Source organism: Ceratotherium simum, chromosome 34, assembly GCF_057802395.1.
Source record: "Ceratotherium simum simum isolate JZ-2026a chromosome 34, ASM5780239v1, whole genome shotgun sequence".
Taxonomy (NCBI): domain Eukaryota; kingdom Metazoa; phylum Chordata; class Mammalia; order Perissodactyla; family Rhinocerotidae; genus Ceratotherium; species Ceratotherium simum.
The window spans coordinates 16,074,443-16,090,907 of record NC_141933.1 but is presented as its reverse complement, the minus strand read 5'-3'; the positions used below and the strand labels follow the sequence as shown (position 1 = coordinate 16,090,907).

At 38.7% G+C, this 16,465-nt stretch overlaps 1 protein-coding gene and 1 pseudogene across 1 annotated transcript; both read right to left on the bottom strand.

Moving 5' to 3' along the window:
* Positions 1 to 8,299: 8,299 nt before the first annotated feature.
* LOC101392979 (olfactory receptor 9I1-like) lies at positions 8,300 to 9,251 on the bottom strand (annotated as a pseudogene).
* Positions 9,252 to 14,159: 4,908 nt separating this feature from the next.
* LOC101393237 (olfactory receptor 9I1-like) lies at positions 14,160 to 15,104 on the bottom strand. Its single transcript, XM_004437383.3, has one exon. It carries the CDS (start codon positions 15,102 to 15,104, stop codon positions 14,160 to 14,162), a length of 945 nt encoding a protein of 314 aa, XP_004437440.2.
* Between the last annotated feature and the right edge of the window lie 1,361 nt (positions 15,105 to 16,465).

The following is a 16,465-nucleotide window of genomic DNA, read 5'->3' as shown; positions in this document are numbered from 1 at the left end:
ATTGCTGTATTCGGTTCGCCAATATTTTGTTGAGGATTTTTGCATCTATGTTCATCAGCAATATTGGCCTGTAATTTTCCTTCTTTGTATTGTCTTTGTCTGGCTTTGGTATCAGGGTGATGTTGGCCTCGTAGAATGAGTTAGGAAGTGTTCCATCTTCCTCTATTTTTTGGAATAGTTTGAGAAGGATGAATATTAAATCTTCTTTGAATATTTGGTAAAATTCACTGGAGAAGCCATCTGGTCCTGAACTTTTATTTTTTGGGAGGTTTTTGATTACTATTTCAGTCTCTGTACTTGTGATTGGTCTATTCGGAGTCTCCATTTCTTCTTGGTTCAGTTTTGGGAGGTTGTATGAGTCTAAGAATTTATCCATTTCTTCTAGATTGTCCAATTTGTTGGCATATTATCTCTCACAGTATTCTCTTATAATCCTTTGTATTTCTGTGGTATCCATTGTAATTTCTCCTCTTTCATTTTTAATTTTATTTATATGAGCCCTTTCTCTTTTTTCCTTACTATTTCTGGCTAAGGGTTTGTCAATTTTGTTTATCTTTTCAAAGAACCAACTCTTTGTTTCATTAATCCTTTCTACTATTTTTTTTGGTCTCAATTTCATTTATTTCTGTTCTGATTTTTATTATTTCTCTCCTTCTGCTGACTTGTGGCTTTGTTTGTTCTTCTTTTTCTAGTTCTGTTAGGTGTAGTTTGAGGTTGCTTATTTGGGCTTTTTCTTGTTTGTTAAGGTGGGCTTCTATCGCTATGAGTTTCTCTCTCAGGACCGATTTTGCTGCATCCCATATGATTTGGTATGGCATATTTTCATTTTTGTTTGTTTCCAGATATTTTTTGATTTCTCCTTTAATTTCATCAATGACCCATGCCTTTGTCCTTTTTATACCTGGAATCATACTGTAGGTAGTCACTTGTGTCTGATTCCATTCATTCAAATTATGTTAGTGAGATTCATCCAGATTGTTGCAGTAAACTATAATATTTTTGATGCAACACTACTTTTTCTTCATAGAAGTGTCTAATATGCTTCAACATAATTTTGCTAAGTGGGAAATATTCTCAATTTCAATTTTTTTCACATTGAACTGTATAAATATTTCAGCCCCTGTATTTTCACATGTGCATTTTTCTCCCTCCAGTTAGAATATCTTTCTATGACAAATTTTTATACAACAAAATCAGAAAATTATGATTTTTTGGAATGTTTCATTAAATTTAAATGCTGATCACAATATATATAAATATCATATCATTATGTCATACACCTGAAACTAATATAATGTTTATTATATTTGTTATATCTCAATAAAAAATGTAAATGCTGAAAAATGATTGACTTTATTGGTTATTTCACTCCAGTTCAGAATATAATTTTAACTAATTAAAATTAGGAGCTTCACCAAAAGTGTCTTGCCACAAGACAATATATACCAAGCCACAATTATGTAATTTCAGAATTACATCTTGTACATTGTTTTTGCTCACTTATTTTGTTTAGTTTTTCCCTTCCTACAGAAAGAATAAATTTCAATGCCTTCTAGGTTGCAAGATTGCTAAAGCCTTCAAAATGTAAAGTTTTTGTGCTCCATTCGTTATACGCTTTGATGAGAGATATGAGATTTCTAACTGATTTTAATTAAATACAATAAAAATTTTGAGAATGTTGTAACAAATGAGTTCAATATTATTGTAGATCACCTAGGTTGATTAAAAAGTAGCATTTCAAAGGCTATGGCTAAGAGGCATGAAAGAAATGAGCTGCCATGCAGAAAGGTTTTTGTTTCATTTTTTTGGTATTCGACCCCATCTTGGTCAAAAAATGTTGTAGCTCCATTTCTCTAATTGTGTCTAAATGTAAACATTAGTAAATTTTAACAGCTATCATTTCTATTTTGATACAAAGGCATCATAACTTGTTTGGATGCAAATCTAAATTATGTGGACCCCAACTGATTCCAAATACACGTCTGTTCCATGGGCTTCATAACTCAACAATAACATTGTTTTCATCATGCTACTGTGCTTCACTAAAATTTGTATTAGTATTATCACCACAAAAACAAGAAGTGTTGTCTTCAAAGTTGATGATTTATGCTGAATTTACAACAGAATTCATAATAGTGTCAGATAACTCATCTCTGACAGAAAGAACTTTCAACTGCTTTGCTTTGATGAATTGGGGGAAAAAATCAAATTATTGGAATAACAGATAATTTTCTGTTTGAAGCATTTAATGACACTGATATAAAACTGTCATCATTTCACTGTGTGTAAAACTGTTCTTTCCTATTGGAACCAGTGCATTACCAAGCATTGCTTTACTGAAATTAAATAAATGTGCTAAATTACCTTTGATGTGAATGAAAAGTCTCGCTTCACAGAGTGAAATGTAAACACACCTGCTGTTTTAAATCATCATCATCAGTTTTTGAAAGCAAGTGTTATGCATCTTCAGCACATTTGTACCTTCTACTTTTCAAGTCCTCATGGGCATCACCATGACTCCCACAATGGATGATAAATGCTCTCAAATAGCTTGTGCAAAATACATGTTCATCATCAACTTCCTTGAGTAACACACACTTCTGTTTTTTTATTTTATTGCTACCAAAAGTGCGTATTGCAAAATATAAAAGTGATACCAAACAATAAAATATATTGCTGTGGCTTTGTACCATACAAAAATAGACCAAACCAGACTGCAGCAAAAGCTTTCAGACTACTCTCTATATACTCCACAGCACTTCTTAGTCCCTGTTCTCTGCACCTTTTACGTTCCTACTTAAGTGCCTGCCAGTGGACACCTGTTGGCTTCATGTGCCATGGCCTGGTCTGCAATACAGCTGGCTGGTACAACAGTGGCTGCCGGGGCAGCAGTGTTGGATATTTCTCTCACCATCACCCTAGACCAGAGAAATGAGCCCTCCCTACATCCTCATGTCTGAGTGATTTGTTTTTCTTTTTTTTAAACAGGAGGCATCTTGTGTGGTGTCCTTGGACAAGAGATTTCAGTCTGGAAAGAATCAGGAAAAGAGAGACAAGATATGGCTGATTTGTCTTTCGGATTTGAATATATGTTAAAGTGACAACTACGTTCACTGTATATGTGTCCCACACACTACTACCTCTGACCATGGCAGAAGCTGGAAGTTCAAGATGGAAATCTACCAAACTATTAATAACAAAAAAGGAGGATTCTGGGACAAATGCTGCATTGACCAGGATGCCAGAACAATAGGTGTAAATAGAGACTGTCCTGGGAAAACCACGATGTTGTAAATGTGATTGTCTTACCTTTCCTTATCTCCTTTCCCTCCCTTCTTCTCTACTTCCCTCCTTCCCTCATTCCTCCCTTCCTCCCTCCCCCCTCCATCCATCCTTCCTTCCTTCATTTCTTTTCTTTCTCCCTCCCTCTCTCTTTCTCTTTCTTTTTGTATCATTAAAGCCTTTCTTTCCTTCAGGAGAACTGAACACCAAATACAGATTTTTTTTTTATGCTAATAGCAATTTTTTGAGGTATAATTTAAATACAGTAGAATACAGCAATCTTACGTGTAGAGCTTAATGAATTTTGACAATATATGTACACATATAACCTTCACACAAATCACGACGTAGAAGATTTCTATACCCCAGAAAATCCCCTCCTGTGCCTGTCCACACCATCATTCTTCCCCTACCCTCCAGAGGCAACCACTATTCTGATTTCTAATATCATAGGTTAGTTTGTCTATTTGAACTTTATATAAATTAAATCATTTGGTCTGGCTTCTTTCATTTGATATAATATTTTTTGAGATTTGTTCATGTTGTTGTATGTATCAATAGTTCATTTCTTTTCAAATTGCTGAGTGTAAACATATTACACTTTGTTTATCCATTCTTCTGTCTATACACATTTGGGTTGTTTTCCTTGTTGAGCTGTTGTGAATAAGGCTGCTCTGGGCTTTCTTGTAAAAGTTGTTTCGGGTGAACATATGCATTCGTTTCTCATAGGTATATAATAAGAAGAAGGAATTACTGGGACAGGGTAGGTATTTATTTAATTTTATAAGAAATTGGAAAATAGTGTTCCAAAGTCATATTATTTTATTCCGACCATGCCAAGTGTCGAAAAGGTTGTGGAGAAACTGGAACTCTCATACACTGCAGGTGAGAGTGTCAAATGGAAAACTCTTTTGGAAAAGAGTTTGGCAGTTTTTTAAAACTTTAAACATACACCTACCACAAAACCCAGCCATTCAGGGCCGGTCCCATGGCTTAGCAGTTGAGTGCATGCGATCTGCTACTGGCGGCCCAAGTTTGGATCCTGGGTGGGCACCGACACACCACTTTTCCAGCCATGCTGAAGTGGCATCCCACGTACAGCAACTAGAAGGATGCACAACTATGACATACAACTGTCTACTGGAAGTTTGGGGAAAAAAAGGAGGAAGATTGGCAATAGATGTTAGCTCAGAGCCGGTCTTCCTCAGCAAAAAGAAGAGGATTGGCCTGGATGTTAGCTCAGGGCAGATATTCCTCACACACACACACAAAAAACCCCAAAAAACCCAGCCATTCTACTCCCAGGTATTTGTTCACAAGAAATGAAATGAATACATCCACACAAAGACTTGTGTACAAATGTTCATAGAAGCTTTATTCCAAAAATTGGAAACAACTTAATGTCCATCAACAAGTGAATGGATAAACAAATTCTGGTGTATCCATTTAATGGAATGCTACTCAGCAATAAAAAGGAACTAATGATAAATGTAATAACAAGGATGAATCTCAGAATAATTATGGTGAATAAAGCCAGTGAAGGAACAGTAAATGCTTTAAAATCAATTTAGGTAAAGTTCTAGAAAATGAAAACTAATCTGTAATGACGCAAAGCAGGTAAGTGTTTGTGTGGGGATGGAGGGTGGGAGAAACGAATTACAAAAGTGCATGAAGAAACTTTTTGAGGTAATAGATATGTTCTTTATATTGATTGTGGTAATAGGGTCTATATATGGCAAAACCCATGTATGGAAGAAATACAAGTTCTATATACACTTCTCCGGAAAATATAAGAGGAAGGAATAACTCCTCAATTTTTAAAAAATTAGCTTTATTGAAGTTTAATCCATGTAAAATAAATTGCACATATTTAAAGTGGCTCAGAACTCTACATCATCACTTCAGTCACATTCTACTGCTCAAAGTAGGTCAAAGGCCAGCCCTGATTCAAGGGGTGGGGAAGTAGACACCAACTCTTGATGGGAGGAGCTCCAGAACACTTGTAGCTATTTTTCTCTATCACACAGTTGTTGCTCTAAGAATGACTATATACACCCTTAATTTGTTACAGGCTACCTTGAATTAATTTTATACCATTTCCCTTTCAATGTAAAAATCTTATAATGGTATAATTCCATTTATTCCTCTCTTTTGCCCTTTGTGTTATTATTGTCATCTATTTTGCTTTTGTATATGTTATAAACTTCACTATACATTGTTAATATTTTAAAAAGTCAATAGCTTCTTAAAAATTTTGCAAAAGCAATGAACACAGGGGTGCATGTACCTTTGCAAATTGGTGTTTTCAAGTTCTTTGGATAAATACCCAACAGTGGAATAGCTGGATCATATGGTAGTTCTATCGTTGATTTTTTGAGGATAGCTAAGACTTGGAAGCAACCTAAGTGCCCATCAAGGGACGAATGGATAAAGAAGCTGTGGTATATATACACAATGGAATACTACTCAGCCATAAGAAACGACGAAATCCAGCCATTTGTGACAACATGGATGGACATTGAGGGTATAATGCAAAGTGAAATAAGTCAGAGGGAGAAGGCCAAATACCGTATGATTTCCTTCATTAAGTAGTAGATAATAACAACAATAAACAAACACATAGGGACAGAGATTGGATTGGTGGTTACCAGAGGGGAAGGGGGGAGGGAGGAGGGTGAAAGGGATAATTCGGTACATGTGTGTGGTGATGGGTTGTAATTAGTATTTCGGTGGTGAACATGATGTAGTCCATGCAGAAATAGAAGTACAATGATGTACACCTGAAATTTTTGCAATGTTATAAACCAATGTTTCTGCAATAAACAAGGAAAGAATTATAAAAAATAAATAAATAAAACAAAACACTGCTGTTATCCTGAAAAAAAAAAAAATGTGAATGTACTGCTAAAAAAAAAAAAAAAAAAAAAAAATTTTGCAAAAGCAGTCTTTTATCTTCACACATGTTAATCTTCTATGATTTTTTTTCCTTCATATGGATCCAGGCACTACCTTGGCACCATTTCTTTTATATTTATATTTTAATATTCATATTTGTTATTTCTTTAGGTTTATATTTAGTATTTCTTACAGTTTAGGTCTGCTGGCAATCATTAATCATGGTTTAATTGATCTGAAAAAGTGTATTTAACCTTCAATGTTGAATGATATTTTCAGTGGATATAGAATTTTAGGTTAATATTTGTTTTCAGCACTTTAAAGATGTCATTTCATTCAAAAATTTCTTTTGTCCCATTTTCTCTTTGCTTTCTTGTGTCCCTCCAATTACATATATGTTAGACCAGTTGATATATTCCTAAATGTCTCAAACCTTTCAGTTTTTTAAAAAACTTATTTTTCCTCTCTCTGCTTCAGTTTGGATGATTTCTGTTGACCTGTATTCGTCTTTATTTTGCTGTATCCAATCTGCTTCAATTCAGATATTGTTTTGTTTAGTTCTAGAACTTGCATTCTGTTAGATTTTTTATTTCTCTGCTGAAGTTCCCCATCTGTTCACCCATTTTATTCTTTTCTTCTAAATTCTTTAACGTATTTTCAGCAGTTACTGTAAAGGCCTTGTCTCTAATTCTGCTTCATTGTGCATCTCTTTGAATTTTTCTTTTGGTTTTGGGTCAAATTCATTGCTTTTTTCATATCTAGTAATTTTTTTGTTGTGTGCTGGACATTCTGGATGTCATGTTGTAGATATTCTTTCAGGTAGGTAGCAAAAGTAGCCACAATTAGTTGCTGTTTTCTTTTTTTATGTTGGTTCATAAAAGGTCTCAGTATTAGCGCCCTTACCAATAAATTTAGCTCAATTTAAAGCTAAGTTCTTTACTCTTTCATTCAGAACCATAAGGTATTTGCTGTTATAAGTTTATAGACCCTTTTAATTTTTTCATGTGTAAGTATTCTCTTCTCAGTTTGAATTTGTAATTAACCTATCTTGGCATATTTGTATCTAACTCTAATAAAATTCTACTAATAGCTTTGGAGAAAATGAGGTTTGGTAGAATTGGGGCATGAAGAGGATCAGCTTTGCCTTGCAAGGTAAGGTACCAGCAAGGCTGTTACCACAAGGCAGGAAGCTCTATTAGACAGAGAAAGAGATGATGCTTGAGCTAGCAAGGGAGGTTCAGTGCGGTTAAGATAGGGTACTTAGAGCCACCCAAATCTTCCCTAATGTTGCCGTTCCATATTGTTGCCACAGCAAATCTAGCCTATTCTGACTAATCCAAACCTCCGAATTGATTGTCACCATCTTCTTTAATCTTTACAACATTTCTTTCAAATAGGAAATGTTAATCTATTTTTAATTTGAGGAAACTGATGTTCTAAGAGGGTAAGATATTACTTGAGAAAGTAATACCATTTACAACTGTTACCTGTAGGTCTTTCATTGCTGACTTGCCCACGCTGGGAATGAACTTATTGACAACAGTAATTGTCACAAGTCAGGCAAGTGTTTAGGGGGAGGAGAAACAAAGGAATTGGAGATCCAGAATATATCTTGAAATACCTGCCCCTTGAAATACCTACCCCTTGAAAGGTGTCTATTAGAGTTCTGGAGATATTAGCAACCATTTGGGAAGACATAAGTAGAAGAGTAGCCAAAAGGAAGCACTCTTCCTCTATGATTTTAATCTGTACCAATTGGAAATTCCGCTGAACTCACAGTTCTTTTCATTAACTTCCTCATAATGAGTTGACAGGTTACCCATACCAGAAAAGAAAAAAAACTCCCCTTATTCTCCCATTAGTATGATTTCCAACTGTAATCTTCCACATAGAGTAAAAGTCAATACCAATGAGCAAAGAGACAAAAGGATTTATACTATATATATTTATTTGTTTATTATAAGGAATTGGCTCATGTAATTAGCGAGGCTGAGAAATCTTATGACTTTTTTCCTGCCCACTTCCCAGGTACCACTGAAAGCCACCTACTGCCCATTTTTGAGGGCAAGCACCATATGGTTTTGAGGCTTATCAGAGCATGAAGATCTGGGGAAAAGGTGGGTCAGGATGAAGGACCCTCAGCTAAAGCAATATCCCTTGGAAACTGGAGTTTACTGATAACTTTTGTGCATGTGGTTTTTATACCTTTGTTCCTCAGACTGTAGATCAAAGGATTCAGCATAAGGATGATCACTGTGTAAAATATAGACACAATCATGTCCTCCTATGGGGATTTGTCTGAGTTACTTCTCTGATACATGAAGACAAGTGTCCCCAAAAAGAGAATAGCAATAGTGAGGTGGGAGTTGCAGATGGAGAAGGTCTTGGCTCGCCCACCAGCAGAAGTCACCCTCAGGATGGCTCTGATGATGAACATATAGGAGATCAGGATGACTACGACATTGGCTAGGAATAAAAGCTTGGCAAAAAAGAGGATGTCAATCTCATTTAGTGTCATGCTGCTGCAGGCAAGCTTCAGCGGGCGTGGGAGGTCACAGCAACAGTTGATTTAACTGTCATCACAGAAGAAGAGGATGAAGGTATATGTGATATTCAGGGGGGCCCACGATACCCACAGACATAGGCCCTGGACAACAAGCTCCTGCAGGTGCCTGGAGTCACAGCCACATTACAGTGCAAGGGGTTGCTAATGGCGACAAAGCAGTCATAGGCCATCACTGACAATAGATAACACTCTGTGCCTGCACAGATGGTGCAGAAAAAGAACTGGACAGAACATTGGCCAGAGGAAATGACCATCTTGATCATGGCCAGTGTGGGCAGGTTCTGAGGGGCAATGATTGAGGCATACCAGGCATCCAGCAGGGTAAGATGGCTCAGGAAGAAGTACGTTGGGTGTCTACTTGGGTTAGAACAAACATCCCCACATTTCCCAGATGGGTGACTAGATAGAAACTGAGAAACATCAGGAAGAGTGGAACCACCAGTTCAGGGTGATCTGTGAAACCCACAAGAATGAATTTTGTCACAGTGGTGAGATTTCTTTTGGCCATAGACTTACTGTAGCTGGGTGGTCTGAGGTGGATAATGAAATTAGAGATTCCAGAACTGAAGGCCTTTGCTTTCTTCAGTGTCAGATGTTAGGTGAATATCTCAGATATTCTCAGCCCAGTTGGAGAAGAAAATGTTTACCATGTTAGGAATCCACAACTGGCAGTTGCTATGGAAAGCTTTTACCTGTCTCTGTAACCCTCCTGAAACCAGACATTGGGTCAGCATTTCTTCAAGTTCTCTTGCTTATTGTCTGGGGGTTTCTTCAAGACCAGAGAACCTTAGACTATCAGTCTGAAAGGGATCAATCTGGAGTTTGTTTCTTGTAGAATATCCCCAATAAATTATCATGTAGCCCATGTGTACGTCAAGACTGCTTCAAATGGCAGAGAGAATTCTCTTTAGAAAGATAATTCAATTTATCCAGTTGTCTTTTTTTGGAGGCCAGGATAAAATAAAAACATTGAAGATACGCAGCCAGCCTACACATTAACTGTCTGCTGTGTCCAAAGGGACAGGTACGTGATATAAAACATAGCTTTCATGCCTTCAGCTGGGCTGTGGAAGGAGGTGGCATTGTGACTGCTCTTCCAGACCTGCTGTTACTCTTTCATAACTCAGTTTGGAAATTTCTAGTACAGACATCGTGAATTTGCACTCAAATATATTATTCTGTTCTATGACGCAATAACTCCTTTCAAGGCAGCATTTTTCAACCTTATTTAGCCACGGAGTCTTTTTTTTTCTTTTTCCCACTGAGATGGAAATTTAGAGATATGGAGTCTGTGCTTTAGAACAGGCTTAACTAGATGTTCTCCAAGGACTATTTTCTTGCTATGTCTGTCTCTGAATCATAAGGTTATAAATTGAAGTTTCTTTGAGGCTCTTAAAAGGCTACACTGAATGTCTCAATATTTGAATTAAATGCTTTATAGACTTATAGCAATATCTTAGTAGGATTGTGCTTAGTAGGATTTGTGCTGTCATGATTGGCCAATCACAGCACCTTTTTTTCCAGGTCATAATCTTTCAGTCCAGCCCTTGGACATGTCCCATGACACTTGCATGACCTAGTTCACACAGCCTGTCAACAGAAACCATCATGCCCTAATTCACCTTTTTTATATAGAGGGATACATTCATCTGGCAGCTCTCTCCTGGATGGTGGTAGCTACAACCTGCATCTATTCAAGACATTGATTGTCTCAATGATAAAACCTCACAATAAGAACATTCCTTGAAACTCTGAACTATTAGCTGTTGTCTGTTAGTTTCTGCATCTAAGTCTGTCGGATGTCTGACATTTGAATGTGGCATTACGTCAAGTGAGCATCTGGGTGACCTGGTGTCTCTTTCTCTCCAGTGTTTGGGGGTCACTGTGCACATGGCCCTTAGGATGGGCTCAGCGAGGACTGAGACGCTGAAAATGGTGGCTCACACGCTCTTCTCCACACTTGTTGAGAGCACCCATGACCCTCACCAGAGACTCCAGACTTTATAGACACACAGAACCCCGGGGTTGGAAGAGACCTTGTGATGTGGTTCTGTGATGTTCTAGCTCTGCTCCTCAGAGGCCTCAGCCTTCATGGAGATGCCTCAAGGGTCACAGTAGCGGGAAGTGAAGGGGAAGCTGAGCAGGTGGGGAGCTGCCAACCCAGTCTCAGTTTCAAACAAAGCCACAGTTCATTTAACTGTTGTAAACAACCAGGTGCTTCATTTCATTTTGTTTGGAAAGGGAGTGCCAATGTTAAAAAGAGATTTGAATGCACCTGGTCTACTATGTTCTCTTCATTTGCCAGAAGAGAAAATTGAAGCCCAGAGAAGTAAGTTTTACCCAGCATCAGGAAACATTCCCTCTCAGATTTATCTCAGTCGGGCCTCAATACCAGCATCTTATTTGGTCCCTCAGGAAAGGCCACAGAGTCATGAAAGAACAAACCAGCACTAAGGAGTCCAGGATGGAGCCACATGGATGAGAGGATGGCTACAACACAGCTGGGACACTCAGAGGCCAGGCCACAGAAGTTCCCGGCTTATCACCTACCTCAAGGCACTCCCCCTCCTGTAACATCCTTTCCACATTATCTTCTCAAAAGCTGCTCATTACATTGTCTTTCTGACCTCACCAGTCAAGACAATCTCCTCAGAGGGGCCTGGGCCCATTCTGGGTCCATACTCCGAACACTTGGTTACTCAACAGTTTGGGTGTCAGGGGAGTAATAACATCTGAATGCCAACTATTTTTCCCCGCACTTGAGGATTTTGTTATTAATTACTGCAACTATCAGTAAGGTATGTATTCCTATGCCCATTTTATAGCAGATAGAATTGAAGATTTGGGAAGATAACTTGTCCAAAAGGTCACACAGATAAAATTTAACTATGTTCAGAAATTTGGAAAGCACATTTAATAGTTTCTGGAATATATTTGATCTCCCAACATAGTTACAGGATTTACATTCCCTCATAGGGAAAGAGCTGGTCCTTGTGCTCCTGCGAGGGACTTCTGTGAAGCACTGTTGGTGTTTTCTGTTTTCTGAGCCGGTGGAAGGAGGTTGCTGCTTTGGTGATCTGAAAACCACAGAATATACAATTACCTCATCTTCCTTGGGCTGATGTTATGCATATGCTGGAACCTACCTTTGAATATACTCCCAGCAGGTAGCCGGGCTAGCCTGCGTGCCCAGTTTTATTGAGCACTGCTGGTGAAATTCAGAGCTTGCAACCTACAGGTCCTCCAGGTGGCCAACTGTTTTGCCTTCTTGCTCAGACAACCCAATTAGGATCATCTTGTTTCTGAATCATTGAGTTTTCTGATCCAGTTGAATCCTTTGGTGGTTTTAACATCTTGTACGTATCACCTAAGATGATGCTTGTATATGAAGATAATAGCGATAAATGAAAGACAGACCCATTCTTTTTCTCTCCGATTCACTATGATGAATTCACCTGCCTTCATTGGGGGTTTGTGTGAGCCCATGCTTGCTTGAAAATCACAAAATGAGGAGGACAGGGTTTCAAGTTTCTGGGAGAAGCCAGCTCCCTTCAGTAGAGCTGACTGCAGGGGTATTATATCCTCCTCTCTCTCCATCTAGATAAGAAAGCAAGGGGTCTGGGGACTAAATGGCTCAGGAGGGCACGTGGCAGACCCTGAATGACATCATTTCCCATGTTCATCTGTGTGATCTTCAGGGAATGAACATCGTTGCCTTCCTGCCACTTCTTCCAGGGTTGGGAAGAAACTGAAAGGGATCTCAGCTCTACTTTAACATATTACGGTGGAGGGATCAGACCCAGAGGGGTTGCGTGTCTCAACTGAGGTCACACAGCTTCTCAGCTGCCAGTTGCAGGTTGTACGGGATGATCTGAAATGATAGTGGAGAGTTCTCTTTTCTCCACATTCTCTCCAACACTTGTTATTTCTTGTCTTGTTTATTATAGCCATTCTGACGGGCATGAGGTGATATCTCATTGTAGTTTTGATTTGCATGTCAGTAATAATTAGTGATGCATCTTTTCATGTGCCTGTTGGCCATCTGTATATCTTTGGAAAAATGTCTGTTCACATCTTTTTTTTTGAGGAAGATTGGCCCTGAGCTAACATCTGTTGCCAATCTTCCTCCTTTTTATTTTTTCCTTTTTCCTCCCCCAAAGCCCCAGTAGGAAATTGTATGTCATAGTTGTACATCCTTCTAGTTGCTCTATGTGGGACGCTGCCACAGCGTGGCTTGATGTGCGGTGTGTAGGTCTGCACCCAGGATCCAAACCAGCGAACCTCGGGCAGCTGAAGCAGAGCACATGAACTTAACCACTGCACCACCAGGCCAGCCCCATGTCTGTTCAGATCTTTTGCCCAGTTTTTAACTGGGTTGTTTGTTTCTTTGTTGTTGCGATGTATGAAATCTTTATATATTTTGCATATTAACCCCCATCAGACATATGGTTTGCAGATATCTTCTCCCAATTGTTAGGTTGTCTTTTCATTTTGTTGATGGTTTCCTTTGCATTGCAGAAGTTTTTAGCTTGAGGTAGTCTTATTTGTTTATTTTTTTCTTTTGTTTCCCTTGCCTGGTGAGACATGATATTCGAAGAGAGGCTGCTAAGACCAATGTCAAAGAGCATACGGCGTATGTTTTCTTCTGGAAGTTTTATGGTTTCAGGTCTCATACACTGTTGGTGGGAATGTAAACTGGTGCAGTCACTATGGAAAACAGTATGGAGATTCCTCAAAAAATTAAGAATAGAACTACCATATGATCCAGGTATCCCACTGCTGGGTATTTATCTTAAGAACATGAAAACACCAATGCGTAAAGATACATGCACCCCTATGTTCATTGCAGCATTATTCACAATAGCCAAGACTTGGAAACAACCTAAGTGCCCATCAAAGGACAAATAGATAAAGAAGATATGGTATATATACACAATGGAATACTACTCAGCCATAAGAAACGATGAAATCCAGGCATTTGTGACAACATGGGTGGACATTGAGGGTATAATGCAAAGTGAAATAAGTCAGAGGGAGAAGGTCAAATACCGTATGATTTCCTTCATTAAGTAGTAGATAATAACAACAATAAACAAACACATAGGGACAGAGATTGGATTGGTGGTTACCAGAGGAGAAGAGGGGAGGGAGGAGGGTGAAAGGGATAATTTGGTACATGTGTGTGGTGATGGGTTGTAATTAGTATTTTGGTGGTGAACATGATGTAATCTATGCAGAAATAGAAGTACAATGATGTACACCTGAAATTTTTACAATGTCATAAACCAATGTTACTGCAATAAACAAAAAATTAAAAAAAAAAATAGAAGTGTAAGTCTCTTATAGTACTAGTGTCTACTAGATATATTAATATTAAAAGAAAATGGACTAAGAGGAGAGGTCCTCTCACTCAGGTCTACATGCTCTGGGACACCTGGAATCTACCAGTGACCTTTTTGAAGGTCACTTTCACATCCTTGTTTCTCAGGCTGTAGATTAGAGGGTTCAGCATGGGGATGACCACAGTGTAGAAGACAGACACCACCTTGTCTTCCTCTGGGGATTTGCCTGAGCTGTTCCGCAGGTACATGAATATGAGGGTCCCAAAGAAAAGGGCCACAGCAGTGAGGTGAGAGGCACATGTGGAGAAAGTCTTGGCCCTGCCACCTGAAGACTTCATCCTCAAAATGGCCTTGATGATGAGCAGGTAGGAAATCAGGATGACAAAGACATTGCCCAAGATCACGAAGTTTCCAAAGAAAACAATGACAATCTCAGTGTTTATTGTGTCACTGCAGGTGAGTTTCAACAGGGGTGGGAGGTCACAAAAAAAGAAGTTGATCTGATTGTTGTCACAGAAGGGGAGGGTGAAGGTGCATGAGGTACGCAGGATGGCCCCCAACATCCCACAGACATAGGCTCCCACCACCAAACTCCAGCAGACTCTGGGGTTCATGGCCACAGGGTAGAGCAGTGGCTTGCTAATAGCGACATAGCGGTCATAGGCCATCACTGATAGCAGAAAACACTCAGTAGCTGCACAGGCAGTGAAGAAAAAGAACTGGGCAGCACATTGGCTGTATGAGATGACCATCTTGCCTTTGGCCAGTGTGGCCAGGATCTGAGGGATGATGACCGAACTGTAGCAGGCATCTAGCAGGGAGAGGTGACTCAGGAAGAAATACATTGGGGTATGGAGTTGGACGTCCACTTGGATCAGAATGATCATCCCCACATTCCCCAGAAGAGTGACCAGATAGAAACTCAGAAACATCACAAATAGGGGAATCTCCAACTTGGTGTAGTCAGTAAAGCCCATGAGAATGAGCTCGATTACTGTGGTGAGATTATTCTTGGCCATGGATTCAATGTGGACTATTGATCTGAGGATGAGAATGAAATAAAAATATACGTGCATTGAAGGACAGCTTCTTTCTCTCTATGGTAGAAGTTAGGTTTATATTTCTGGCCCAATATATGGAGTTTGTTTCTGAGAAATCCTTTGCCTCGCTGATTCTCCTTGGGCTCCTATGTTCTTCTCCTGCATTTTTTGGAGCTGAGCCATGAGCTGGTGTTTCTGATTCAAATTAACTCTAGTTTATATTTGGAAATTTCTGTAAAGATAAGAGACAGACTTTCAGATTTGGAAGGAATCTAGTCAGCATCTGTTCTAATCCCCATCGGATGCTGGAGTCTCTTCAACTGCATACTCTCCATGTGTATCCAACTCTATGAGCCTCCATTGGTGGACAGTTTTACCTGTTAGTTCTCTTTTTGGATCTGGATTCTATCTCTTTATCTTCCCCACATTGGCTTTAGTTTTACCTCTTCCAGACACAACCATTTTAATCCCTTCTCCTCATAAAAGCCTTTCAGAAGTTGGAAGATGATGAATCTGCTCTTTATGTTTATTCCCTCAAATTACCCGTTGATATATTTTTTCTTATTGTATAATTATATATAATTACAATTGTTCAGCATGTGATCAAAAAATTGTATAGTCAGATGGTATTAAAAAAGGCTGTTTGAAGGTTCAAACATGTAACAAGTAAGTATAAGTTTGGGAGATCTGATGCACAGCATAGTGATTACCATCAACAATACTGTATTACAAACTTCAAAGTTGCTAAGAGACTAGTTCTTAACCGTTTTCACCACAGATACTAACTAGCTGAGTAACCTTCAAAAGTTCAGTTCCCCTCCTTGGGCTTTACTTTCTGTTCTGAAAAAATGGTTGGGCTAGATTGTATGACCATTAAAGTTCTTTTGACTCTCACAAACTGTGAGTTGTATGTCTAGGTATATGGGTGAAATGAGGCTCTTGAAAGGATTTTCCTAATATCTGTATTATTAGAAACGTGCATACTCTTTAGCTACTCATTACTGAGTATATAAAACATGTAGGCGCTACTTCAAGTGATTCAGAGTTACTTAAACAAAACATATGCGATCCTGAATCCAAAATTGAGTTAATCGTACTCCTCAGTTCCTGATAAAACATCATTATAGATCAGGGCAAGGCCCTTCTGCATTTTATTTTATTATTTTCCTTCCTTTTGTCTCCATCCCCACGGCTTCGGCTGCTTCTCATAGGTGTCTACTCTAGTGTATGTGAAATATCTATCCTTCCACCTTTATTTCTCTTCTGTCTATTTAGAAATATGTGTATCTTTAAAAATATAGTAATTTGGTGTTGTAAGATTTACAGACACAATCTTGTGC

Coding starts and splice junctions, on each gene's coding strand:
- LOC101393237 (XM_004437383.3), bottom strand. CDS start 15,104: ATGGCCAAGAATAATCTCACCACAGTAATCGAGCTCATTCTCATGGGC.